This window comes from Salvelinus fontinalis, chromosome 35 (assembly GCF_029448725.1).
Source record: "Salvelinus fontinalis isolate EN_2023a chromosome 35, ASM2944872v1, whole genome shotgun sequence".
Taxonomy (NCBI): Eukaryota; Metazoa; Chordata; class Actinopteri; order Salmoniformes; family Salmonidae; genus Salvelinus; species Salvelinus fontinalis.
In genome coordinates, this window is record NC_074699.1 from 36075382 (window position 1) to 36103080 (window position 27699).

At 45.7% G+C, this 27699-nt stretch overlaps 2 protein-coding genes across 2 annotated transcripts in view; both read left to right on the forward strand.

Moving 5' to 3' along the window:
* LOC129834794 (selenoprotein S-like) lies at positions 1–6198 on the forward strand. The gene is made up of 6 exons (XM_055900078.1): positions 1–271; positions 2602–2733; positions 3056–3162; positions 3860–3949; positions 4399–4471; positions 5238–6198. The coding sequence occupies exons 1-6, from the start codon at positions 178–180 to the stop codon at positions 5318–5320; spliced, it is 579 nt and encodes a 192-aa protein (XP_055756053.1). The 5' UTR covers positions 1–177; the 3' UTR covers positions 5321–6198.
* A 596-nt stretch (positions 6199–6794) lies between these two features.
* Positions 6795–27699, forward strand: part of LOC129834795 (chondroitin sulfate synthase 1-like) — an 85129-nt gene continuing 64224 nt past the window's right edge. The window contains exons 1-2 of the mRNA XM_055900079.1: positions 6795–7537; positions 9171–9666. Coding sequence (XP_055756054.1) covers positions 7227–7537; positions 9171–9666 — 807 coding nt within the window. The 5' untranslated portion in view covers positions 6795–7226. The remainder of the gene's footprint in view (positions 7538–9170; positions 9667–27699) is intronic.

Genomic DNA, 27699 nt, shown 5'->3' on the forward strand with positions numbered 1-27699 from the left:
CTTGCTCAGAAGCACGAGAGGCTTCCACGTCATCTTTACTGGCGTGGTGTTTATAACACATAGACCAGGAAATTGCATTTTTTGTCAACTCACGAAGCATGAAAAGTAGCTAGTTGGAGCTGTGGTGACATTGAAACGCATAATTAGAGGACTATAGAGTCACCAATACGTTTAGAAATGGATGACGATGTTACCATTGAGGACGAAGGTGGACCAGAAATACAGAAGACAACCCTTGGAAACCAGGATTTAAGTTTCCTGCACCAAACTGGTAAATTGGCTAGCTAATATCAGCTGCACATCTGTCCGTTTTCTGGCTTGTTTACCAAGCCTAGCTAGCCTGGCTAGATATCCTTCAAAGACTAAAGCTAATAATGCAGCTAGCTAACGTTGTAGCAGTGGTTGTAACTATTTTAGCTAGTGTAGGCTAAGATGGCTAGCTACAGTAGCTCGCTAGCAAAATAACTAGATACAGAGACGCCTCATTCATTGACAGGGCTGCCAACTTTTGAAGAAAGCTTAGAGTTATATTTGCTATGTGAATTTCATTTCCCCTGGCAGACTCCTAGATGGGAGAACATTTTACTGTTTTAAAGCTCTTTCCTGCAATTCTACGTATTTTGACATGGCTTAGGCCTATGACCAGGGTAACATAACACCGGTCAGGTGTATTCAGGAATCTGGATGCTTAGAAAATTGAATGAACACTCAACATTTTACGACTTTGTTACTTTGAGATTTTGAGGGGCTGAAATGTAAAGTTTTTTTAATTGTTTGACACTATTCAGACAGTAATGAGATGGGGACACAGGCAAATGTGAGACAGTGGGGAGATTGGAAGCAGGGATTGATCACTGTTTTCAGGTGGAAAGTACGGGAGTGTTACCACTACACCAAAGCTTTGCACAGGAAATTCAAATGTTGATGGCAGTGGGTAACCAAATCCTAGATGGTAGTCTCCTTGTCCATAGACTGCCTTCAAGATAAGGACACAAACGTTTTCAGTATTTTGTAATTTGGGTGAATTCTCTTTAAAATGGGTCTGGAAGAAATTCCTGCTTGTTCACCAGGAGGGTTGGCGGTCCATGTGCTTATGGATAATTCATATTTCCTTTCATCTCGGCAAGGTCAAATGAGGAAATTAATAATTTTATAATTTTTCAAGATGCTTTGTTTCCCAAGTGCTGGGTCTTTTGAATATGTTCTTATTATAACAATTCATTTCTCAATCACCCAACCTTCAAGGAAACATCTAATAAATATCAATATGGGTTCTGGCCATCATCTTACTCTATGTAGACAAAATATGATGCGTTTATGAGTTGAGTCTCCCTACCATCTCTGCCTAGCATGTGCACAATACTAGAATGTGAAATGTATTTGATTCCTGGAGCATTTCATAGCAATGCTTTTTTTTGTATGATCTATTCAAAACTGTCCATGAATGGCTGCAAAAATACATAGCCTCGTACAATTCATTTTCAAAGACCCAAGTAGTCATATCAGATTTTGAATCTGTGATTACACTGGCAACATTGGGAAGAAGTGGAATAATAAAATACGTGTTGGGAATAACAGTAGTGTTATTGCTGACATCACATTCATTACCCTGTATTTTAGCCCATTGTTAAGAATGAGAATTTTTACACTGATCAGACTAAATAAAGTAAATAGATAATCAAATCACCTGAAAACAAGATTACATTAATCTGCCCCTACACCCTAACCAAATAGGTGTTTTATTTATTGTCCCCCCTCTAGAATCAAATGTACACATTTGGGTTCACAATCTGTTAGACACCTTTTTTTGTATCGATCCAAATCAGCTCACCCTACCAAACCTCCCTGCTAAAACATACTGTAGGTCTGTCTGCTGCCTTTTCGTTGTCACAGCCTAAATGTCAATACTCAGGGCTGGCTCTAGCCTTTTGAGAACCCTAAGCAAGATTTGATTGGGGGGGCCCTCCACATCGCGTGAAAACATTTAAAACATTTTAGTGGTTCCCCTTTTGATGTTGGAGAAAGAAATGTAGTGTTTTAAGTTACGTTCCTGCAATTCTACACATTTTGCCAAGGGCCGCAGAGCGAATGTTGCCGCTTTAAAGCAAGTTTTCTGCAATTCTACGCTTTGGTAAGGAGAGAACTTTGCAATGTTTACAACACATTTCATGCAATTCTAATCACTTTGCCATGGGACAGAGAAAAAATTTGCAGTTTCACAGCTTATTTCCTGCAATTTCTACCCATTTTGCCATGGAGTGGATCAACATTTCTTTCCTGCAATTATACACATTTTGTAATGAATTATGCCATGTTAATATAATTTGAGTGTGCATGACTAACAAAATCAATAGGTGCCCCCTGGAGGTCAGGGCCCATGGGCACGTTCTCTTCATGCCCGGTCCGTATTCGGCCAGGATTACTACTTGTTTAGATAGATTGGTTGGTAGTTAGCTTAAACTAAAAATTGTTAGCTGACATGGCTAAAAGAGAAAAGCTACTGATGCACAAAAAATGTTGAAATTGCACCTGATGTATTCTACTGTTCTTACACTCAATAGTAAGTTGAGACCTCAACATAATTTCCCTTCCTGTCCACAGTCGGACCATTGGTGGCAGAATATGGATGGTATCTGTTGTTCATGTGTGTGGGGGTCTACCTGGTGGTCCAGCACCTGAGCAAGAGGAGAGCCAGCCAGGGACAGAGCAGCTCGGCTTCTGGAGCAGTGCAAGGTGAGTGGCCGTAACCAATAGTGTTTTATTTAACCAAGGAAGTCACTGAGTTTGACAAGTACATTTAGTCTCTTACGCAGACACACACCGTCAGACACGCATGCACACACACGCACCTAGGACATGAGCGTTCTTGCTGCAGCTCCAACAATGCCATATTCTCAAGACAATGACAAGCTTGCTAAAGCAGAAACCAACTGGCACTCACAGGCTAGAGCCAGCTCTCATCCAGGCGACTGACACATCAGGAACAGAATCTCGGAATGCAATGGAATTAATGGAGTGAGTAATATCATCCAATCTTTAAAAAAAAATCTGGCAGATCCCAATGCAGTGGTGAGGAGACAAGAGGCACTGGAGGCGTCCAGGAGAAGAATGCAGGAGGAGCTGGATGCCAAGGCGGCCCTCTTCAGGCTGAAACAACAACAGGTATAAAGTGACACCTTTCATATGGACGGACCGTGCATAGACCATGGACGGACCGTGCATAGACCATGGACGGACCGTGCATAGACCATGGACGGACCGTGCATAGACCATGGACGGACCGTGCATAGACCATGGACGGACCGTGCATAGACCATGGACGGACCGTGCATAGACCATGGACGGACCGTGCATAGACCATGGACGGACCGTGCATAGACCATGGACGGACCGTGCATAGACCATGGACGGACCGTGCATAGACCATGGCTTCTTAGCAACGAGCAATTTCTCAAGCAAGAATTTTGCTAGGACTGTCTGGGAGTGGTCTGAGTTGGGAGGGGAAAACTATCTGTTATTGGCAAAGGTTTGGAACTCTTTCTTATTGGCCTATTAACTCATTTAACGCCTGGTGATGTCACCAGACAGGCAAAACTCCGTCCCACCAAATCAGGCGGTCTTTTCAAACAGCTCTCACACTAAAAGGGCATTATCATCGTTTTCACAATTTCACAGTATTATTCTAACCTCATAGTGTGGAAATAAATATGTAAAGCACAGGTAAGTCACGTTTTTGACTGCACTGGGCCTTTAACACAGATCTGAAACCCCAGGCACCACAAACAAGTTTGCCCATTGTCCCTGCCAAATCTGATCTTGAAGACTTTTTGGTACTTGTCTTTTGTTTGCCGCGTGATAGCTGGAGGAGGAGAAGAGACAACAGAAAATTGAGATGTATGACAGCATGAAAGAGGGGAGGAGTTACAGAGGAAAAGCAAAGACAGCCCAGGTAAGCTGCCTTCTCTATCATAGGCCTAAGTAACATACATACCATATGCCGTTTAGCAGACGCTTTTATCCAAAGCGACTTGCATGCATACATTTCACATATGTGTGGGCCTGGGAATCGAACACACAACCCTGGCATTGCAAGCACCATGCTCTACCAACTGATTCATACAGGACCACCATACATAAAATGCAAAGTAAATGCAGCATTTGATAGAAATTATGGATGAGTCAGGAGTTTTTTACGGGCAGGTCACGGGGTCAGAAAAATCTCTTGGCTGTGATAAGTCGTGATTAGCACCCAGAGTTTTTCCTGACCATGAAGAAACTGTCTCAGACATATTACATAAGTCGTAGATTTGTTCATGGGTTTCATGTAAGCACTTAGAGGTTTCTTGTCTGTAAATGAAAATAGCTCATTATAATTATTATTATGATGTAACATTTCAGAACACTGAAGAGGCCAGCACATCGACTACAGTGTTGAAACCAAAGACTGACAAGAAGCCCCTACGGAGCAGTGGTATGTTGACATATTTGATGATGAGAGCAGTATTGTAATTGGGGGCTTCCAGAGGTATGTTTGTAAAAGCTGGGAGGGTGTGTAAGCCATACAAAAAGGGGAGGGGTGTAATTACATTTTTATGATTGTATTTCCCTTGTGACCTAATAAAAAAACTATTGTTCATAAAATGTAAGACATCATGCTCACTCTTAAAGTAATTAAACGGGTTTTGAATCCTACTAGATTCGTTTCTGTATCCATGCAATGATGAGCAACTTTCATATTCATGCAAGGCACTAATCTTACTGTAAATAAAAAGCACTGCTATTCTTACTGAAACCTATTCAAAGTTTATACATTTAACATTTCCACCTGCAAATGGTGCCAAATATAAAGTACATACCAGTATTAACGAAGGAATGAAATCCACAAAAGAAAAACAATTGATCACTGCGCAACGCTGCAGAGTAGCATTGTACTGCAACTAGTTGGTCCTGCGAGTTGTGTACATCTGTCTGTATTACGATACAGGAAAACAGCAGATAATATTGCTAATGTTTTCTATTTCAAAAACATTAGCGATACAGAATGTCCATCCTTGCAACTGATGTTTTTTGGATTATGTTCCGGTAAGAAGCAGGATCCAAACAGTGTCTTTAAAAAGAAAATGGCTAAAATGTGACGTTGCTCCTTTAAGGAATAAGTAGTAGGTAGGTGGCGCTGGCGTCCTCCATCTCCTCTCTGTGCCAGTAACCTACATTCTGCCCTGCTGTGTGTATTTCAGGCTTTAATCCCCTGAGCGGAGAGGGAGGTGGATCCTGTGTGTGGAGACCAGGAAGGAGAGGGCCGTCAGCTGGCGGCGGATGAGGTTAAAGGAGGTCAGAGCCACAGGCTCAGGGTAGACATCTCCCCCTTAACCCGGATCTAGGATCAGAATACCCTACCGTCGTTCCTAACCTGAACTACTAGGAGGATGGAAGAAATATCTGACCCTGTAGCTGTGGCTAGGTGTGACTTGTGCCTACTCTGAGGCAACCTGTGAACTCTGATCTTTGACCTGTCCGAGACACACACTGACCTACTGAAGGAAGCTGCCAGCAATCTCAAAGCCCTCTTAGTTATTGATCTAAATCTATTTGTTATTTGTAACTCTCTGTGTTTGGGTTTAGGGATTGGTTTCACAACTGCGTTTTAGAACATGTTGCCTCAGTAATATAGCATTGTCAAAAAATACATTGTGTTGCCACATGATAACGATGAATCCTTTCTGTTTTAATGCCTTTGGACAACTTCAAACTAACCAGTGTTGAAAACGATTGTCTTGTTTCCACATTCAAATTTTGGCTTATTGAATCATCTTATTTCAGGACACCTGAGAAGGCCTTCTGAGTACGACAGTTTCTAATGATGCTATTCCTGTAAATGGCATCTGTGCCAGTGGGTTTGGCTGATGACTTTCAGTGTAACTGGTATGTGTGTTTTCTTGTCTTCTTTTGGGGTTGGCGTTTGTGTAAAGTTTCAAATGTGCGCTGCCTACCAAGGCTTCATGTTGCGAGAGTAGATGCTAGCCAGATGGCTTTAGTACTGCTGTGCACCGTACTGCTTTTTATACAATTACATAAATCAGATGTAACCGTTAGTCATTGTGTTATTTATTGGAATATCAATGATCATCAAGCAATTTTAGTTACTGAGAAATAAACTGACCTGCATCTTTTTATCACAATAAAGATATTATAGATAAATTGTCTACGTATCTGTGATGTTTGATGGGGAGGCTGACTGTGACGACACACAATAGAGTAATCATGCACCTGCCAGCTCCATATTGTCCACTAGGTGGCGGCAGTGTAATGTAAATGAAGCCACAATCATAACGGTATGGGTACAGATTTTCTAAACTGTATTGGGTAAGATCGCACTGATTTCTATGGCTGTCATAGACATTATTGTTGTAGTCTTGCTCTTAAATTGATAAGAATTTTATACAATCACTATAAACCTTATGTTAATTTTCTGCACACCATTTACATTAATTGAGTTATAGAGCATTTTGTGGTTGTCCTAGTCGATTATGAATTCTCAGAAATTGCGTTTTCATTTCACCATCAGTGCCGCATATTAACTCGGCTGACGTTTAATTTCAAGGTTCAACAATGCTTGTTCTGTACTTTTTTGCCTGTCTGCCTGCATGGTCTTTCACTTTCACCGGCTCATCACCAGGGCATTCTCAGTTTGTGATCAGACTTGCGCGTCAAATACTGGGAGGAAAAAAAAGCTGAGACCACTGCGTAATCACACACCCCAGCCAGTCAGGGCGCTCCTACGGAGTATCCACTAGGTCAAATCACACAGTTAAGCCGCGTTGCTACTAAGCGTTTTCGACATTCTCACAATGGCGAGGTAGTGGAAATAATGGGTTGGCTACGCGTCTCTGGGCGAAGAAGAAACCATACATTTTGTTGAAGGTCGCAGTTTTTTGTCATCTATTGATAGCGACGGAATGCTTGCTGTTTAGAAGGGCCACATGAAGAGAGGAGTGTACGTTCAGGTGGTGGGTTTATGGAGACTGCTACGTATGCAGCAGCCAGCTTACATCGGGACCAAAAGCGGGTTGGATAAGAAAGAGGCTTTCCTACCATGAGAGCGAGCTAACCCCGTTTTTTATGACGAGGGAGAAACAATTGAACCAATATTGCTTTACAAAGACGCTGTGTTGGCAACAGCGAGAATAGGCTACGAGGCAAATCGGAGTTGGGTCAAGTTTTGGGGAATGGCAGGTCGAAGCCGAAGAGCATGGTTTAGTGTTCTGTTGGGGCTGGTTGTCGGGTTCACCCTGGCTTCCAGACTCATATTACCGAAGGCTACGGAGCTGAAGAAATCCGGTCAGAAACGCAAGGCGAACCCAGCCGGTTGCGGGTTGAACGGGGGTCTGAGGAGAGAATACGGTGGGGTGTTATGGCCCCCGCAAGATAACGGATTTTCGGCGACCGAGAAGCCAGTTCCGAGGTCCAACAATTTCCTTTACGTCGGCGTCATGACTGCCCAGAAGTACCTGAATAACCGCGCCATCGCGGCACATAGGTAAGTTATGTGTAGAAATTGAAGGAATGTTGCTTTTTCTTTTTAACAAGATACCATTTTCCGCTATTAGTTTTCTGTCCCCGGTGTATCTGTACGCGTCAGTTCTTTTCATTCCTCTGCCCATTCTGAAATTGTCAGCCTACATTTTACATAGGCACCTAAAGATACATATTGTTGCTAGTTTTCTGCCAAATAGGGATACCGAATTTTAACAATGTTGCCTCTTAAGACTTATGCATAATTGTTGTAAATGTAATCGATACAAATGTTGCTAGTCGCCATTTAACAGTGTATCAATGCCATGTGTGGCTTTGGCCTGTATTATGATAGTCCTTTTTCTTGTGAGCTATTAAACACCTCATGTTCTGTAAGCTGTCAAGACAAAACCTTGTTGGATATAATACTATAGATGATATACAGTCACTACAACTTGTCCTAAGTGACATTTAGAAGTATTTGTTACAGGGTCTATGTTATAACATGCTCTCAACATTCACACCCACATTTACCCTACAAAAATCATACTTCACTAGGCAAACTCTTCTGTTCAGTTTTTCAGGCCTTTGCCAACTCTGAACACATTCACTTCACAATTGAGCTGTATCAGTCTGTGGTGATGGTTTTGCCATCAGATGAGCTGTATAGGCTCTTTGGTAGGCTAGTTTAATTTGATTGAGTAGGCAATGGCTCCATCCAAGATATCTCCAATTGTGAGGTGTTTCTGTATGTGTTTCGTTGTAGACTAGCACTGGTGCTATTAGGATAGCTCTAAATGTAGAGATGTCTGTTTGGAAAGAGTGAATGTTAATGTCATTAGCCCTGAAATGTCTTTCATCTAGGCCCCACTGAAATGCAGTGAATGTGAAGGTTTTATGAAATGATGGGTTGGACCGAGAAGACAGCCTGCAGACTCAACAGTGCTATCTTTTCATGTGTCCAGTTATGTGGAAGATTCAATATAATTCAGGGGAAATGTGTTTGCACATCTGCAAAGACATCTGTATTCAATCAGATTAATTACTAGAGTAGTTTATTTATTCTCCCTCGAATGTCCTTTAAATGGACCGATCATGGTGAACGTCTAGAGACCCGAGAAGGAGATATCTATCACAGTATTTTACATCCACTCCCATGTCTTTATTGTTGGGCCCAAAGTAAAGTCCCATTTAGTTTATTTTCAGTGCAGATGGTAGGAAAGCAGGCCTTCTTTTTACTGTCTCGGTTGTTAGTTAATTACTAGATTCCCCATTCAAATACAGTTCTTTATCCTAATGAAACATTACTGGTGCTCAGTTGGGTATTTAGTAGGCTCAAGTCTGTGCGTGAACCTCTTGTAAATACAGGTTATAACACATGTTATGCTGTGCTACTACATGACGCTTATCCGTCTATTTGACATTTTAGTCATTTATTAGACTCTTACAGTAGTGAGTACATAATACATTTTCATACTGGTCCCCTGTGGGAATCGAACCCACAACCCTGGCATTGCAAGCGCCATGCTCTACCAGCTGAGCCATACGGGACCGTCTATCTATGTCCTTCGTGGGCCCAGACTTGTGTGTTTGTTAGAACTCTAACCCACTCTCCATCCTATAGAGTACCTGACCTCTGCCTGTGTCTCTCTCTGTAGAACGTGGGCTCAGACCATCCCGGGCCATGTGGAGTTCTTCTCCAGCGAGGGTTCGGACACCACCATTCCCATCCCCATCGTGGCACTGCACAACGTGGACGACTCCTACCCACCGCAGAAGAAGTCCTTCATGATGCTCAAGTACATGCACGACCACTACCTGGACCAATATGAATGGTTCATGCGGGCCGACGATGATGTGTACATCAAGAGCGAGCGCCTGGAGGGCTTCCTGCGCTCGCTCAACAGCAGTGAGGCCCTCTTCCTGGGTCAGACGGGCATGGGCGCCCGCGACGAGCTGGGCAAGCTGGCGCTGGAGCCCGGCGAGAACTTCTGCATGGGTGGCCCCGGCGTGATCATGAGCCGCGAGGTGCTGCGCCGGATGGTGCCCCACATCGGCCAGTGCCTGCAGGAGATGTACACCACGCACGAAGACGTTGAGGTGGGCCGCTGCGTGCGGAGGTTTGCCGGCGTGCAGTGCGTCTGGTCCTACGAGGTAAGAGCAAAGATGGCAGCTGGTCATATTGTATACTGCAGTTAGTAGATCGATCACGGCTTTTGAAGGTTTATTTTGAATTGGTGTTATACAAGAGAAGGCTGGGTAGAAAACCATCTGAGATTGAGGATGTAGTCGGTAGAAGTGACCTTCAATGTCGTCCGTCTGAAGTGTACTAAAATGTGAGGAGGGGAATCGCCAACAAGACGCCTACCTTGGCTTGAAGTACTCTGTGAAGCGAAAGACATCATGAAGTGGATTTCCCACACACCACAGTAGTGTCAAGGGCATAAGTTGATAATCAGTAGATCTGGCACCTTCAGTAGACACTCCTTAGAGTATCTCCTGGCAGATTTAGTATTCAGATCTTATTCATGTGACCATATGATTGCTTGACAGATCAAAGAAAGGGGCAATTCCATGAAATGATTCTGAGACCAGGGCTCTAAAGTGCGACCATTTTGGTTGCATATGCTCCTGTAAATGTGTTTCTGTGTGACCTGACATCTTATTTTGGGAGCACCAGTGCATCCAGGAGAAAAATGAGTCAGAGAATAATTGCTGTAATGATTAGGGTTTGCTGTACCGTCGTTCCCCAGTGACCTACTGTAGAGTAAAAACTGAGCACATATTCGTTACTGTCACGGCTGCTCCATTACAACAGAGAAAATGGACTGTTTCAAGCACAAACAGGTAAAAAGATATGACCCATACTACTGGCACAATATTTGTTTCTTCCTATCGTGAGATTGGTGGGCTGCGTTTTGCATTGATAAACCATGAATGTTTACACCTTGTTCAGTCATGTCACCTCGTCATCTAGCTAACAACCTGGTTACTTCACCGTTCTATCCACTACACAGTAGAGGCACAGGAAACACCTGGTTACTTCACCGTTCTATCCACTACACAGTAGAGGCACAGGAAGCACCTGGTTACTTCACCGTTCTATCCACTACACAGTAGAGGCACAGGAAGCACCTGGTTACTTCACCGTTCTATCCACTACACAGTAGAGGCACAGGAAGCACCTGGTTACTTCACCGTTCTATCCACTACACAGTAGAGGCACAGGAAGCACCTGGTTACTTCACCGTTCTATCCACTACACAGTAGAGGCACAGGAAAAAGGAAAGAGCTTCTTCAGCAGGGCAGGGATCACACCAATGAGTGAATGACTGATCTCTTGCATGTCGTCACTCACAAACTTGACGCTCTTAAAGAGACCCTATACAATTCTAATGTTTTGCATCTCAATAGGTACACAATGTAGAAACCTAATTTTTCAATGGCAGGTTTTTGTTTCAACATTTTAGCTTTTTATAATAAACAAATGTCTTTACACTGTTAAATATTCATTTATATAGCACAACGTGTGCTTCATATATACTCTCAATCAATTGAAACTTTATTTTCTGGCCAAGCAATATTTTTCCCCCGCTTATTCTGCAAAGAAAAAATTCCTTGTTTCAGACCTTTGCTTTCTAATGTGCGTTGTTTTAAACTCAACCCCATTTAACAAGGTTCTGCAGGCGCAATTTAGGCTATCAGAGATTAAGGGTTGCAGCTTGGCTAAAGGTGTCCGTTTTCTGACTGACAGCCTTTGTTAGTGTGTTCTTCTCACAGTAGCTGTGGAGCTTTCGTGCTGCTGTCCTCCTCACAAGCATTAGACAGAGATTAGAGAGGGAACTGTGTCAGACTCTTAATTCAACTGTCGATCAATTAATGTCTTTATTCATTAGGCCCACTTGATCTGACGTGTGTTTGTGCTTACGCCCCGGCGCCCCGCTGGTCCTTCGATATCAAGGTTATTATGACCGAGTCACGTTGGCCTGTGTGTGTGTGTGTGTGTGTGTGTGTGTGTGTGTGTGTGTGTGTGTTTATTGACCAGTTTGTAAACCATAACAAGACATTTTCTGTTTACAGTTGTCCAATGGGTTCCTTTGCAAACTACCAGAAACAGTATGTTGTGTATTTTGGCAGCAGGCACAAGGCCGGGCACCCACCCACCATACGGTTGACTTGGCATTCTTCACTTCAGTTAGTCATTTAGCCATAAATCAAGTCAAGGGTTCCACAGTCACTGTTGAGACACGCAGCTAAATTCACATTTCCCCCATCCAAATAAATCTGCATATAATATCAGGCCTGTGAACAAATTTGTAAAACACAGCATCTGTTCAGTTTTTAAAGCTGCTAATTAATCTGGTTTGGCAGGTGGAATGAGACAGAGCTGACATGTCTGCTGTCTCATATACAGAGTTCAGTCCCAGCCACCGTTACGACAGGCCTGGGGCGACTTTTAAACAGCCATTTGATGTGAGTTATAATTACAGCTTATCGTTATCTAGTTACAGAGAGCAGAGCCAAGCAACTGCATCATTAATATCAGTGAGAGTGTGTCTCTCTGTCTCTGTCCTCTTCCTCCTAAGTGTTTGTGTGTGTCTCTCTGTCTCTGTCCTCTTCCTTCTAAGTGTTTGTGTGTGTGTCTCTGTCTCTGTCCTCTTCCTCCTAAGTGTTTGTGTGTGTGTCTCTGTCCTCTTCCTCCTAAGTGTTTGTGTGTGTGTCTCTGTCCTCTTCCTCCTAAGTGTTTGTGTGTGTCTCTCTGTCTCTGTCCTCTTCCTCCTAAGTGTTTGTGTGTGTCTCTCTGTCTCTGTCCTCTTCCTCCTAAGTGTTTGTGTGTGTGTCTCTGTCTCTTTCCTCTTCCTCCTAAGTGTTTGTGTGTGTGTCTCTGTCTCTGTCCTCTTCCTCCTAAGTGTTTGTGTGTGTGTCTCTGTCCTCTTCCTCCTAAGTGTTTGTGTGTGTGTCTCTGTCTCTGTCCTCTTCCTCCTAAGTGTTTGTGTCTCTGTCTCTGTCCTCTTCCTCCTAAGTGTTTGTGTGTGTGTCTCTGTCCTCTTCCTCCTAAGTGTTTGTGTGTGTGTCTCTGTCTCTGTCCTCTTCCTCCTAAGTGTTTGTGTGTGTGTCTCTGTCCTCTTCCTCCTAAGTGTTTGTGTGTGTGTCTCTCTGTCTCTGTCCTCTTCCTTCTAAGTGTTTGTGTGTGTGTCTCTGTCCTCTTCCTCCTAAGTGTTTGTGTGTGTGTCTCTGTCCTCTTCCTTCTAAGTGTTTGTGTGTGTGTCTCTGTCCTCTTCCTTCTAAGTGTTTGTGTGTGTGTCTCTGTCCTCTTCCTTCTAAGTGTTTGTGTGTGTGTCTCTGTCCTCTCCCTCCTAAGTGTTTGTGTGTGTGTCTCTGTCCTCTTCTCCTAAGTGTTTGTGTGTGTGTCTCTGTCCTCTTCCTCCTAAGTGTTTGTGTGTGTGTCTCTGTCCTCTTCCTCCTAAGTGTTTGTGTGTGTGTCTCTGTCCTCTTCCTCCTAAGTGTTTGTGTGTGTGTCTCTGTCCTCTTCCTCCTAAGTGTTTGTGTGTTTGTGTCTGTCCTCTTCCTCCTAAGTGTTTGTGTGTGTGTCTCTGTCCTCTTCCTTCTAAGTGTTTGTGTGTGTGTCTCTGTCTCTGTCCTCTTCCTCCTAAGTGTTTGTGTGTGTGTCTCTGTCCTCTTCCTCCTAAGTGTTTGTGTGTGTGTCTGGCTGTCCGTCCGTCCCTCTCTCCTCATCACATCTCCGTGGTGAATCTAAGTGACTGTTTAACATTACAATTGTCTGGAATCTCAGACAATTTCCATATTTTGATGATTCAGTACGTTGGTAGGAAAAGGAGAACTAGCTGGCATCACAGTGGAGGTCTTTACTACTAAAATCCCAATGAAAAGTTGCTTATGAAGATGTATTCCTTCAATAAGAGGCAGTTGTTTGTTCAGCCAAGCCACCGACAGTGTGTTTTGTGGGAGCGTCTGAATGAATGTCTGGACATTAGTCTATTTCATGTGGTGAAGGAAGAGAAAGCGGTGTGACCCAAACCAAGGCTTATTATTCATCTAGGAGTCCAGTCTTAGATGTGACACACACACACAAAGCTTCTCTTTGTGGCACTGCTAATAAAACAAATCCCACTAATTTGTCATCGGTGGTCTAACCTCTTCTTGTTTCTTTTGGTCGCTGTTTGGGGGGGAGGGGATGGATGCAAATAATCACATATGCTCATCATAGTGAACTATGGTCCTGAGTCATGTGATTGTGTCTGTATAGGCCCAGGTCTCACTCCCTGACCAAAGAAACATCTCTGGTGTCCTCAGTAATGCCTGCCTGTGGAGTTAGTTGCTATGGTAGCTGTGCATCCATGTCTCCCTTCACTACAAGCGAGTCAGTGTTGTTGAGAGTCATTATCCAAATGGTGTTTTAGAAGAGCCCTCCAGTGATTCAGAAAGAGCAGCAGAACAGCCGTCACTGGGCTTTGAGTCTATTGATCCTCTATCACAGCCACAGAACCCAGCGCTTTCTGTCAGACTAGCTGTTATCATCCACTACAAATATGTGACACCTGCTCCTCGAACATCTCATTCCAGAATCATAGGCATTAATATGGAGATGGTCCCCCGCTCCCCTTTGCTGATATAACAGCCTCCACTTTTCTAGGAAGGCTTTCCACTAGATGTTGGAACATTGCTGCGGGGACTTGCTTCCATTCAGCCACGATCATTAGTGAGGTTGGGCACTGGTGTTGGGCGATTAGGCATGGCTCGCAGTCGGCGTTTCAATTCATCCCAAAGGGGTTTGATGGGGTTGAGGTCAGGGCTCTGTGCAGGCTAGTCAAGTTCTTCCACACCGATCTCGACACACCATTTCTGTATGAACCTTGCTTTGTGCACTGGGGCATTGCCATGCTTAAACTGGAAAGGGCCTTTCCCAAACTGTTGCCACAAAGTTGTAAACACAGAATCGTCTAGAATGTCATTGCTGTAGCATTAAGAGTTCCCTTCACTGTAACTAAGGGGCCTAGGGTTGTTGGTGACCATATTACTGCCACAACCGGCGGTCACGAGTCATGAAGGCAGTCAAATTCCACGTGACCATTTAGTCACAGTAGTTAGGCTTCTCCAAGCTCTGATGCTGCTGATGGTCATTAGTAGCCTACCAAACTTGCTAACTGCCTGATACTCAGCACTCTATTGTACCTCTAATCACTCTGACATAAATGCAAATGTAATCGAAAATCTAATTATACTCTTCATTAGAGCCCATGAACTCATGTTGCGCAACATTTCTATAGGCTTTGCAACTGTGTGAGAAAACATTAAAAAGAGGAGGATCCCATCAGCTTTCTATAGGCTAGACCTACTATATTCTCAACTGTCCTAATATGAAGCACATTCTCTTTACAACAGGAGTATAGCCTACCTGGCTGGCATGAAAAGGAACCACAGGAAAAGCGTCCTCCATTCGCTATTTAAGAGCATAGATGACATGTATTTCCCCTGCCTCTGTTTCCAGACAGGTGATAATAATGGTAATACTAATGGGCCATTTGAATCAAAACAGATTTCACATATTATTTAGTGTATGTAAAGACAAGATTACATCAGGAATAGTCTGATGGGTGACAATATTAGCCTATCACTTGTGAATGATACATTATCACTTGTGAATGATATATTATGACTTGTGAATGATATATTATCACTTGGGAATGATATATTATCACTTGTGAATGATACATTATCACTTGTAAATGATACATTATCACTTGTGAATGATATATTATCACTTGTGAATGATACATTATCACTTGTAAATGATATATTATCACTTGTGAATGATACATTATCACTTGTGAATGATATATTATCACTTGTGAATGATGCCCAGCATAAGAAATAAAGCCTTTTTTTGCGACTTTTTCTAATCATAGTCGCACACCTCATGTAGCCTAGCCCATATCCCTATATGTTTTTGATAAGGTTTGTAACTAAAGTGGCCAAATAACTAATTAAAATGAAGCACATGAATCCACTTTACAAGGGGTGTAGATCCTAACTGGCATACAGAAGCAGCGCGTGAGTTTGGGGAAGATTATTTTCACCATAAAAATGCACCTTTATGTCGCTCAACCTTCGCCTCTCCCGAGTCCGTACGGTATTTGCAGTGATCAGACGAGACTTTAACTACCAATTGGAAACCAGGAAATTGGGGAGAAAAAGAGGTTAAAAAAACAAAACAAAAAAAAGGAAAATGCACCTTTTATAATAAAAGCATTACATGCATAATTGCATTTGGGTCACTTTTGATAATGGTGTTTTCAGCTAATGAAACATTAGCGCTTATAGCCTACCACCATTGCTGCACTTATAATGTGAAGAAATAGCCTTATAGTTTATCAACATTTTAAGCTAAATGTTCTGATCTGCTGCGTCAGCCTCATTGCTTAAAAACATGTTTTTAATGCTAGTGGTTGTATTAATTTGGGATCTATTGCATCCCACAACTGTTCCGGACTATGTTTGGAATATTTATTTCTCGCTCAGAATAGAATAGGTCAACTTTTGTACTATGGGGGATAGTAGATTGACATGGCTAGTGCTTTTGCTGTTCATTAGGCCGACTCATCTTGTTGGCTGACATAAAGTAAATGTGGACAATTCTTCCAATATCTTCAATATGCACCTGGGAATTGGAAAAGGACGCGCGCAGTTGGGTGAAATTGTGATTGGTGTAGTGTGTACAGCCTGCACAAAACACAAAGCAGAGCTCATTACCTTCTTCAAATCATCATTAGAGTCATATCATGCAGCCTTACAATGTAATAGTCTGCTAAATGACTTAAATGTAATGTAATGTAATGTAATAAACATCAGAACATATAGTCCAACGTTTGTAGAACAACTAAAGTTACATTAATAACTCTAAATTAAGCTTATAGGAATACCGATTTCTTTGTTAACCGCTCTCCCTCAAATCCTTTGGAGAAATTGTTTTATTTTATTCAGCTTTGTTCAGTTGTATTCTTCATACTATAAAATAGTGCCACGGAATTCTAAGCAAACCTTGTCTGCTAAATGAACTAATGTGGCCCACAGCCATTTGGGATGGCCAGATCAGGACCTAACATAAGGACAACTCAGAGTATGCTATTCTGTTCTTCTAAAATAGACTCCAGTTCAGCTGACGCTTGGCATTGCGCATGGTGATCTTAGGCTTGTGTGGGGCTGCTCAGCCTTGGAAACCCATTTCATGAAGCTCCTGAGTGTTGCAACCGAGGAAAGACGATTTTACGTGCTACAAGCTTCAGCACTCGGCAGTCCCGTTTTGTGAGCTTGTGTGGCCTACCACTTTGCGGTAGAGCTGTTGTTGCTAATAAACTAATAAACTTCACAATAGCAGAAAAAAATGACTTGTTTGAAAGGTGGCATCCGATGACAGTGACACTTTGAAAGTTACTGAGCTCTTCAGTTCGGGCTTTTCGACTACCAATGTTTGTCTATGGAGATTGCATGGCGGTGTGCTCGAATAGGTTAATTGGCCACAAAATCTACATTTTGCAATGCCCATCTCAGTCTCTGGACTTGAACCCCATTAAAAACCTGTGGTTTAAATTGAAGAGGACAGTCCATAAGAGCAGATGAAGGATATCAAGGATCTGGAAGGATTGTGTATGGAGGAATAGTCTAAGATCCCTCCCAATGTGTTCTCCAACTCAAACATTTTGCCGTAGTACTCGCAAGGTGAGGTATTGAAAACTCGGGTGTAAATAATTGACCCCTACCTTTTTTTTTATTACTTGTTAAAGAATTGTATTAGTATTACATGTCACTTCCCCCCAAAATTTCTGCATACGGTCATTTTTGCACATCTTATAATAATCATTTTGGACCACACTATTTGGTTTGTGGCACATGCAAGGAGTTAACCCTGGTGTTACAAGCATTATGCTCCAATCAAATGCGCCTTTGAAATGGTGTTAGAAAGGTCAAAGGGGTGTCCTGCCGGGGGGGAGGGAGGGGGATTCTAACTTGAAGATCCACACCTTCCAAGTCTTCCATTGATGATATGACAGCATGATTTACACAATCTCACGTTAGGGCTCATTCCAGAGAAGCAGTAAGTGGGAGGGAAGGAAGGGCTCTTGGATTTCACAACATGTTTGTTGGTTCTTTAGTCTGTTTTTCTTTCGGAGCAGAACCAGTCATGTTCTCAAGTACTGGTCAGAGTTTTTCAAGGTAAGGCAGGATTTCTCCTCCTGCCAGATGAATCCACAGGAAGTCAAACGCCCACATCTGTACTTTACTGTACAATGCCTCGACATGCTCTCTCTCTCATACTGTCCCATGCTCTCTCTCTCTCTCTCTCATACTGTCCCATGCTCTCTCTCTCTCTCTCTCTCTCTCTCTCTCTCTCTCTCTCTCTCTCTCTCTCTCTCTCTCTCTCTCTCTCTCTCTCTCTCTCTCTCTCTCTCTCTCTCTCTCTCTCATACTGTCCCATGCTCTCTCTCTCTCTCTCATACTGTCCCATGCTCTCTCTCTCTCTCTCATACTGTCCCATGCGCTCTCTCTCTCTCTCATACTGTCCCATGCGCTCTCTCTCTCTCTCTCTCTCTCTCTCTCTCTCTCTCTCTCTCTCTCTCTCTCATACTGTCCCATGCTCTCTCTCTCTCTCTCATACTGTCGCATGCTCGCTCTCTCTCTCTCATACTGTCCCATGCTCTCTCTCTCTCTCTCATACTGTCGCATGCTCGCGCTCTCTCTCTCATACTGTCCCATGCTCTCTCTCTCTCTCATACTGTCCCATGCTCTCTCTCTCTCTCATACTGTTCCATGCTCTCTCTCTCTCTCATACTGTCCCATGCTCTCTCTCTCTCTCATACTGTTCCATGCTCTCTCTCTCTCTCTCTCTCTCATACTGTCCCATGCTCTCTCTCTCTCTCATACTGTTCCATGCTCTCTCTCTCTCTCTCATACTGTCCCATGCTCTCTCTCTCTCTCATACTGTTCCATGCTCTCTCTCTCTCTCATACTGTCCCATGCTCTCTCTCTCTCTCATACTGTCCCATGCTCTCTCTCTCTCTCTCATACTGTCCCATGCTCTCTCTCTCTCTCATACTGTTCCATGCTCTCTCTCTCTCTCATACTGTCCCATGCTCTCTCTCTCTCTCATACTGTTCCATGCTCTCTCTCTCTCTCTCATACTGTTCCATGCTCTCTCTCTCTCTCGCATACTGTTCCATGCTCTCTCTCTCTCTCATACTGTCACATGCTCTCTCTCTCTCTCTCATACTGTCCCATGCTCGCTCTCTCTCATACTGTCCCATGCTCTCTCTCTCTCTCTCTCTCTCTCTCTCATACTGTCCCATGCTCTCTCTTTCTCTCATACTGTCCCATGCTCGCTCTCTCTCATACTGTCCCATTCTCTCTCTCTCTCTCATACTGTCCCATGCTCTCTCTCTCTCTCATACTGTCCCATGCTCTCTTTAGCTCGCTCTGTATCATATAGTACCAACTGAAATACGCAGCAAGTCTTCAACAATCTTCATTTTTCTCACTCTCCTTCTGGCCTCTTTCTCCTTCTATGTTGCTTGTCTCTCTCTGCCTCTTCCTAACTCTCCATCTTTCTCAATTCCATTTCAATTTCATTTCAATTTAAGGGCTTTATTGGCATGGGAAACATGTTAACATTGCCAAATCAAGTGAAGTAGATAATAAACAATAAAAATGAACTGTAAACATTACACTCACGATAGTTCCAAAATAATAAAGACATTTCAAATGTGTTGTACAGTGTTGTAACGATGTGCATATAGTAAATACAAAAGGGGAAAATAAATAAACACATGGTTTGTATTTACAATGGTATCTTTTCTTGTGGCAACAGATCTGTGATATCTCTCTCACACTGGTCTTTGAGACCTAGCCTATAGCATCTCTATTTAGTTGTCTTCACAGGCTCAAGTTATTGCAAGGGGTTTTTCACACAACAAATGACTGCCACGAGCAGCCTGGCTAAAGTGTGATCATATCACTGCTAAAAGAGGAATGGCAGTTCCAGCTGTAACCAACATGATATTCCATCCTATCACTTGACTTAATCACTTTCTGGTGAGTGTCATGAGTTCAGAACGTCGAACGGGCCAAATGCCATAAGACAATGCCGCGCCCAGTGAGTAGAGTCAATCACATGTTGTACGTCTGCTTTAGGTTGATTTGATTTGGCCACTTTAGCCAGTTAGCCTACGCTAAGGTCCCTATTGATGTCTTCAGTGGCATGCCGTCTATAAGACAGAGCGTTATTAGGGTTGCTAGTCTAATGGATATCTGTAGGTAGGGTCTTCACAGCTTGGCACAATCTGAAGAGCTCCTGCTAGTATGTATCACTGCTCACCTCTTGGGCCATGTTCAGTTGGGCAAACTGTAGCAAAAATGAAACGATTTTTAATTGAGAAGCCATTCCACTTCAAACCGTTTTCTCCCTAGTGAACATCACACTGGCTTCTGTGGATTTCTCTAGAAGCACGTGTGAGCTGTGAAGTGGATCAAGCGTCCTAGTATGGTAAGAGTCCTCTCAGACAGAGGGTTTCATCGTACTGTGTAGGAGGCTTAGCCTGGTGTCCCAGAACACTTTCTGTTGTATAGACTAGCCAACTCCTTGTCAGTGACAGTTGTAAAGCCTCTCTCTCTCCTCCTCTATCTCCGTCTCTCTATCCCTCTGGGGTTTTTCTCTCTCACACGGCAGGGAATGTGGCGAACCTTGTGTATTTCTAGACATCCTGTGGCTGCTGGTGTATGTGTTCTCTCTTTTCAGCGCTGCCTCGCACCACGCTAAACTTAGACCCCAAATAAGTAAATAAATGTTTACAGAAATAAACACCAACAGTGGCCAAAAGAGATGAATTTTGCATGAATTACAGTGGGTTTTCTCGACATAAAATGCACCCTCTGTCTAGCTTCAGGAGATGCTAATGATAAGCATGGCAGTGACATGACTACTTTTGGGAGAAAATTACTTAGAATTAGATTTTATCTGCTTTAGTGAATCAAGTCTCTGTCTGTCTGAGGGCTCTTGGTCTGACTGTGTCTGTCTGTCTGAGGGTTGTTGGTCTGGCTGTCTGTCTGTCTGAGGGCTGTTGGTAGGGCTGCAGCTGAAGGATCTAGGCTGTGCCGTGTGTAGAGAGAGAGAGAGAGCGAGAGAGAGAGAGAATTACACTGTCATTTGTTTGGAGACGTGTGCTGGGTGTTTCTTGTTTTACACTCTCCTGTGTACATGAGCACTCTCAGCAGTCCCCTTACTCTCGCTCTCTCGCATTTAAACTAAGACTTGGTTTACATTAGGATGCATTTGAGCACTGTGTTGTTGAAGAAAACCGTCAGTGATTGTAAACCGTCACCCATTATTATGAAGCCTTGAGAGTCCTTCTTTATAATAGTCTGTTGTAACCATATGGTTGTTGACCTCTGGACTTCCTCTCTGCCTCTTGTTGTACAGTTGTCATTCACATTTTTGCGCAGGCCTAAATCATGCATCGGGAGATGCAAGATTTATGGGAAAATGGGAGTGGGCCTTGTCCAACCACAGTCAGTCAATCACTCAAAATGGGATCTGATCTCCTGTGTGTAAGAGAACAGCTCTGTGTGTATCCAGTAAGTGAATTCCCATCCCTTGTGTCAGCAGTAGCAGCTTTCCTTTCATGCCAACAGAGAAACCTGCTAGAACAGGGCTAATGGGAATCACAAGCATCCCCTGCTGCGTGGTATGAACCCACCGTTTTAATCCTAATTTCTCCTGAGTGGCCTGCCATCCTCGGGGTCCTGCCTGCCATCCTCGGGGTCCTGCCTGCCATCCTCGGGGTCCTGCCTGCCATCCTCGGGGTCCTGCCTGCCATCCTCGGGGTCCTGCCTGCCATCCTCGGGGTCCTGCCTGCCATCCTCGGGGTCCTGCCTGCCTTCCTCGGGGTCCTGCCTGCCTTCCTCGGGGTCCTGCCTGCCTTCCTCGGGGTCCTGCCTGCCATCCTCGGGGTCCTGCCTGCCATCCTCGGGGTCCTGCCTGCCTTCCTCGGGGTCCTGCCTGCCTTCCTCGGGGTCCTGCCTGCCTTCCTCGGGGTCCTGCCTGCCATCCTCGGGGTCCTGCCTGCCATCCTCGGGGTCCTGCCTGCCATCCTCGGGGTCCTGCCTGCCTTCCTCGGGGTCCTGCCTGCCTTCCTCGGGGTCCTGCCTGCCATCCTCGGGGTCCTGCCTGCCATCCTCGGGGTCCTGCCTGCCTTCCTCGGGGTCCTGCCTGCCTTCCTCGGGGTCCTGCCTGCCATCCTCGGGGTCCTGCCTGCCTTCCTCGGGGTCCTGCCTGCCATCCTCGGGGTCCTGCCTGCCATCCTCGGGGTCCTGCCTGCCTTCCTCGGGGTCCTGCCTGCCTTCCTCGGGGTCCTGCCTGCCATCCTCGGGGTCCTGCCTGCCTTCCTCGGGGTCCTGCCTGCCATCCTCGGGGTCCTGCCTGCCTTCCTCGTGGTCCTGCCTGCCATCCTCGGGGTCCTGCCTGCCTTCCTCGGGGTCCTGCCTGCCTTCCTCGGGGTCCTGCCTGCCATCCTCGGGGTCCTGCCTGCATTCCTCGGGGTCCTGCCTGCCTTCCTCGGGGTCCTGCCTGCCATCCTCGGGGTCCTGCCTGCCTTCCTCGGGGTCCTGCCTTCCTTCCTCGGTGTCCTGCCTGCCTTCCTCGGGGTCCTGCCTGCTTTCCTCGGGGTCCTGCCTGCCTTCCTCGGGGTCCTGCCTGCCTTCCTCGGGGTCCTGCCTGCCTTCCTCGGGGTCCTGCCTGCCATCCTCGGGGTCCTGCCTGCCATCCTCGGGGTCCTGCCTGCCTTCCTCGGGGTCCTGCCTGCCTTCCTCGGGGTCCTGCCTGCCTTCCTCGGGGTCCTGTCTGCCATCCTCGGGGTCCTGCCTGCCATCCTCGGGGTCCTGCCTGCCTTCCTCGGGGTCCTGCCTGCCTTCCTCGGTGTCCTGCCTGCCTTCCCCGGGGTCCTGCCTGCTTTCCTCGGGGTCCTGCCTGCCTTCCTCGGGGTCCTGCCTGCCTTCCTCGGGGTCCTGCCTGCCATCCTCGGGGTCCTGCCTGCCATCCTCGGGGTCCTGCCTGCCTTCCTCGGGGTCCTGCCTGCCTTCCTCGGGGTCCTGCCTGCCTTCCTCGGGGTCCTGTCTGCCATCCTCGGGGTCCTGCCTGCCATCCTCGGGGTCCTGCCTGCCTTCCTCGGGGTCCTGCCTGCCTTTTTCGGGGTCCTGCCTGCCTTCCTCGGGGTCCTGCCTGCCTTTCTCGGGGTCCTGCCTGCCTTTCTCGGGGTCCTGCCTGCCTTTCTCGGGGTCCTGCCTGCCTTTCTCGGGGTCCTGCCTGCCTTTCTCGGGGTCCTGCCTGCATTCCTCGGGGTCCTGCCTGCCTTCCTCTGGGTCCTGCCTGCTCCCGTACACTAGTGTATGTGCCTGAACCCTTAGGAACAAGAGAGCCCCTGTACTGGGCTCTAGTAGGTCTTTTCTTCAGGCCCCACTACCGCCGTTCCCCTACCTTACCTCAATTCAATTTGTCCTTATTAATATGTCACTTTGTTCACGCCGTGTTGCACACGGTTCAGGTTTAATCTGGTAAATGTGGTGGTTAGGGACGCTTTTCCTCTTCCTGTCAGAGGTAGATGTGGTGGTTAGGGACGCGTTTCCTCTTCCTGTCAGAGGTAAATGTGGTGGTTAGGGACGCGTTTCCTCTTCCTGTCAGAGGTAGATGTGGAGGGATGGAAAGTAAAAGCTGATTGGCCGTGTGCACGCACGCACACACACACACACACACACACACACACACACACACACACACACACACACACACACACACACAGCTGTCACTCTCTCTGGTTTTCTTTCTCACGTCTCTGAGCCCATGTAATGAAGAGGCCTTCAAACAACAAAGAAGGTAATGGTTGGACTTCTTAATGTAGTCAGCCACTTTAAAGCTGCTACTGTGTTTACCGATTCAACTGAAATGGTGTGGCTGTCACAGGAAACCAAAGTCCTCAATTACGTGTGTTTATCAGGACCAGGAGTTGGGGCTTTAAGCCAGACGTGACTAAGGACAGGTCATGTGACTCAGGAAGAGTGTTTGGGTAGCAGCCTGTCTGAACTGCTTGTATTTCAGGCCTGTGGATCCGGTCCCCTTGTCCCCAACATCAGCCTCTGGGAGAGGATCACCTTGTACAACACAGCGATACATCATGCATCACAATGAAACATGCAGCACAACAGCAGACAAGGCGCGTGTAGCTTCACAAGGCCCAAACCATCTGCATAAATGAACACGGACATGGCCTTCCCTGCTATGTCAGTACTAGAGGAAACCCAGACTCCTCAGACCAGCCGATGCTGTGGAGACGAAAGCGTGTCATTAGCCCCTCTGTCTTACTGCCTTACCCTGTGTGTTCGGCTGATCCAGTACGAGGAATTATTGTGTCGACAAGGTGTCACATTCTTCCCCTGCCTCCAGGGCTCAGAACAGAGCCGGGGTTAACTCAGGAGCTCTGAGAACAGGGCCGGGGTTAACTCAGGAGCTCCGAGAACAGGGCCGGGGTTAACTCAGGCGCTCCGAGAACAGGGCCGGGGTTAACTCAGGCGCTCCGAGAACAGGGCCGGGGTTAACTCAGGCGCTCCGAGAACAGGGCCGGGGTTAACTCAGGCGCTCCGAGAACAGGGCCGGGGTTAACTCAGGCGCTCCGAGAACAGGGCCGGGGTTAACTCAGGCGCTCCGAGAACAGGGCCGGGGTTAACTCAGGCGCTCCGAGAACAGGGCCGGGGTTAACTCAGGCGCTCCGAGAACAGAGCCCCCCCCACAGGGGCCCTCTGTCCCATGCAGACAAAGAGAGATGGTATGGCCCAGCCAGACGGCCTGGAGGCTGGTTGAAGTGAATAAGGCTTGCCAGCCAGGATTCTAGGCTGATGCGTTGATAGTAACTACAGGTGGACAGTCATGCTAACTGGTGCTGTGATGCGCTAACTGGTGCTGTGCTAACTAGCCCTCTGCTAACTAGCTCTGTGCTAAATTGGCTCTGTGTTAAACAGGCACTTTTGGCAAACCAGCTCTGTGCTAGCTATGTATTAACTAAGCTAACTAGCTCCAACTTAACTAGATTTGTGCTAACTAGCTCTGTGGCACAGATCATGCACATCAAAAGCAGTGCTTAGGTAGCACAGAGCTAGTTAGCGCAGAGGTAGTTAGCTAGCCGCGCTGCTCTACTGCAGCCGTACGATCTGTTCTGGCTGTCACAGGGCCAAGAGGAGATATTATCTCTGCAATCAGTGATTTCTCTCACACCCTCTGGGTTTTGTTCAGGGACGGCGTTAGCCGGTGCAGAGCTAACTGGCTGCGGCGATGCTGTTCAGGCGTATGATCTTAGGAGATGTTATCAGAAAGCAGCATCAGTTAGCCTATCAAACACCCCACTGGTTTATCTGAGGTGAGCAGAAGTTTTCTCACTGGATCCTCTGATGTCCTCTTTCCACAGTCTCAGTGGTAGTTCAGCTATTAGGCTACTTGATTTCCTGTCTGTCTGAATCGACTTGACTGAATGATCGCTGTCTCTGTGGTTAGGCTAGTTGTTATCGTTAAGGTCATCATTAGGTTTCTTTGTCACTTAACTTCTGACTTGCCTAGTTAAATAAAGGTTAAAATAAAACATTTATAAAAATGTATTTACCAAAATAAGTTTGGTAACGCTGGAAGGCAATTGAAACTCAATTCATGAATTGAGAATCCCTCATGGAAAGCATAGTCAATAGCGCTTTTCAATTCATTTCCTGAATGGACTTAATTGAAATGGAATTGGTACTGGTTAAGATATACCTTGGTGCTACACAATTGCCCAATTGTACCCACTAATTCCCCAAGCGATTAGTCTTTTGTCGTGTCAACAATGGTTCTGCTTTAGCCTGTTTTGTCATGTAACTCTTGCTAAGTCATGTATTGACTTGAAAAATGAACAGTAAACATTACACTTATAAAAGTTATCTCTTTCTCTCTGTCCACTTCTGCATCTCTGCATTCTCTCTCTTCTGCACCCCCTTTCTCTGTCCCCTCTCGCTTACTTGATCTCTCTCTTTCTTTCTCTCTCTCTTCTGCACCCCTTCTCTCTGCCCTCTTTCTTTGTCTATCTGGCAGTTTGACACAGTCTGACAGGAAGTTGATTAGCTTGTCTGTTTGACATGTCACTTCCACCACAGCCTTATCAAGTGAAACCATTAGAGTAAAAGGCCTTTCCTGTTTAGGTTCTTGTCATACTTGTTTTATTCCTTCCAGTGAAGGGTGATTAGCCCTTCAGCTGGTCTTTGGCTATGAGTCAGTGGGTGTTTACACAGGTCATTCTGTTTACCGTGGCTACTCAATACTGTCACTGTCTGATATCACCATCTACAGATGAATGATGTTAGTGTTTTTTTGTGATTTCACAACTTTTCCTTTCTACAAACTAATTCATCAATCACCCACTTCTAACAGAGACAGATGAAGTACATTGTTGGTGTGTGTGTTGGGCACAGTCTTGACTGAATGAATGCACACGACCTTGACTCCCACGTCTCATTAGGAATGGGAAAGTTGTCATCGCAAAGACTCTTCACCTCTCTCTCCCCCGCTATCTCTCTACCTCTCCAGTCTGCTGCCCCCTCTCCTCTTCCTGCCTCACCCCATCTTTTTTACCAGTGTCTGTCTCTGTCTATCTCTCTGTTTCTCAGATGACAGGTCTCTCTCTGATCCTCCTGGGGGCACCTGTAAATGTAAGGTGAAGTGAAGGGGCTGGCCATGCTTAAAGGAAAATTCCACTCAAACTCAAAATCTCTTGGAATTTATTTTGTTAGTCTACTGTTTATACCGTCATGTTTTTCATGTCAGCAATCAAGTTTTCAAGATCAAGAACTTTCCAAATACAGAAAGTGTCACAGTATGATGCGTGTGTGAGTGTTCTGACATCTCTGCTCCTCTGTCTCCCCCCTCCCCCGCCACGCCCTGTCTGTCTGTCTGTGTCTACCCCTGTCTGTGCCCCTGTCTGTGCCCATGTCTGTCTGTGTCTATCCCTGTCTGTCTGTTTCTATCCCTGTCTGTGTCTGTCTGTGTCTGTGTCTATCCCTGTCTGTGTCTGTCCTGTCCGTGTCCCTGTCCGTGTCCGTGTCCCTGTCCGTGTCCGTGTCCCTGTCCGTGTCCCTGTCCGTGTCCGTGTCCCTGTCCTGTCCGTGTCCGTGTCCCTGTCCCTGTCCGTGTCCCTGTCCTGTCCGTGTCCCTGTCCCTGTCCGTGTCCCTGTCCGTGTCCCTGTCCGTGTCCGTGTCCCTGGCTGTGTCCCTGTCCGTGTCCCTGTCCCAAATGTTTCATGTTTGACACAATTAGGGTTACGTCCCAAATGGCACCCTAGTCCCTATATAATGTATCATATTTGACCAGGGCACATAGGGATAGTGTTTCTAATAGGGGGCCGTTAAGTACACACTAGAATATAACCTGTGTAGATAGTGGTCATTTTAACCACGTACCACTAGTCCTAACTTGTCTGAAACTTCCGGCACTTCCTGCTTCTCTCAGAGAAAACATAGTCCGTGTGGGTCTGTGTAAAGTACTGCAGGAATAATACAACAGCACATACCCCCCGCTCTGCTAGAGTTTGGGAGAGATATCCATCCTGATTGGGTAGCTATAAATAGATTGGTGACATTGATTTGTTGTGGACAGTGGAAAGTGAGGCGGTGGTGGTGATTGATTGAATGCAGACGGGCCTCTTTAATGCGCTATATGAAGTGGTTTATTAGATCACAGGCTCTGTTCTGACGTGTCCTGTTTGATTACGTGGGCTGGCTGCTTCCTGTGACTAGGAACTCTATTCAGTCCGTATTGCAGAAGGTCAGCGTTACAGCGTGATCCACATTTGAAGGCAATGTTCCCGCGGAGACTACATTCACGGTAAACTCTGCATACTGTATGTCGGCTCAATCGGAAATGATCTTAAAATGTATATTGCACAATCTGTAACGCTGAAGCAATACAGTTTGACTAGTGGGGGGTTAGCCATCCAGCCAGTCACAGCTCCCCCCTACAACCTGGTTAATCTATCCCTGTCCCTGTTCAGGTGACCATGGCTGTTGAGGTACCTGTGTCTGTCCTGCCTGTTTTCATTCTTTCTGCTTGAGAA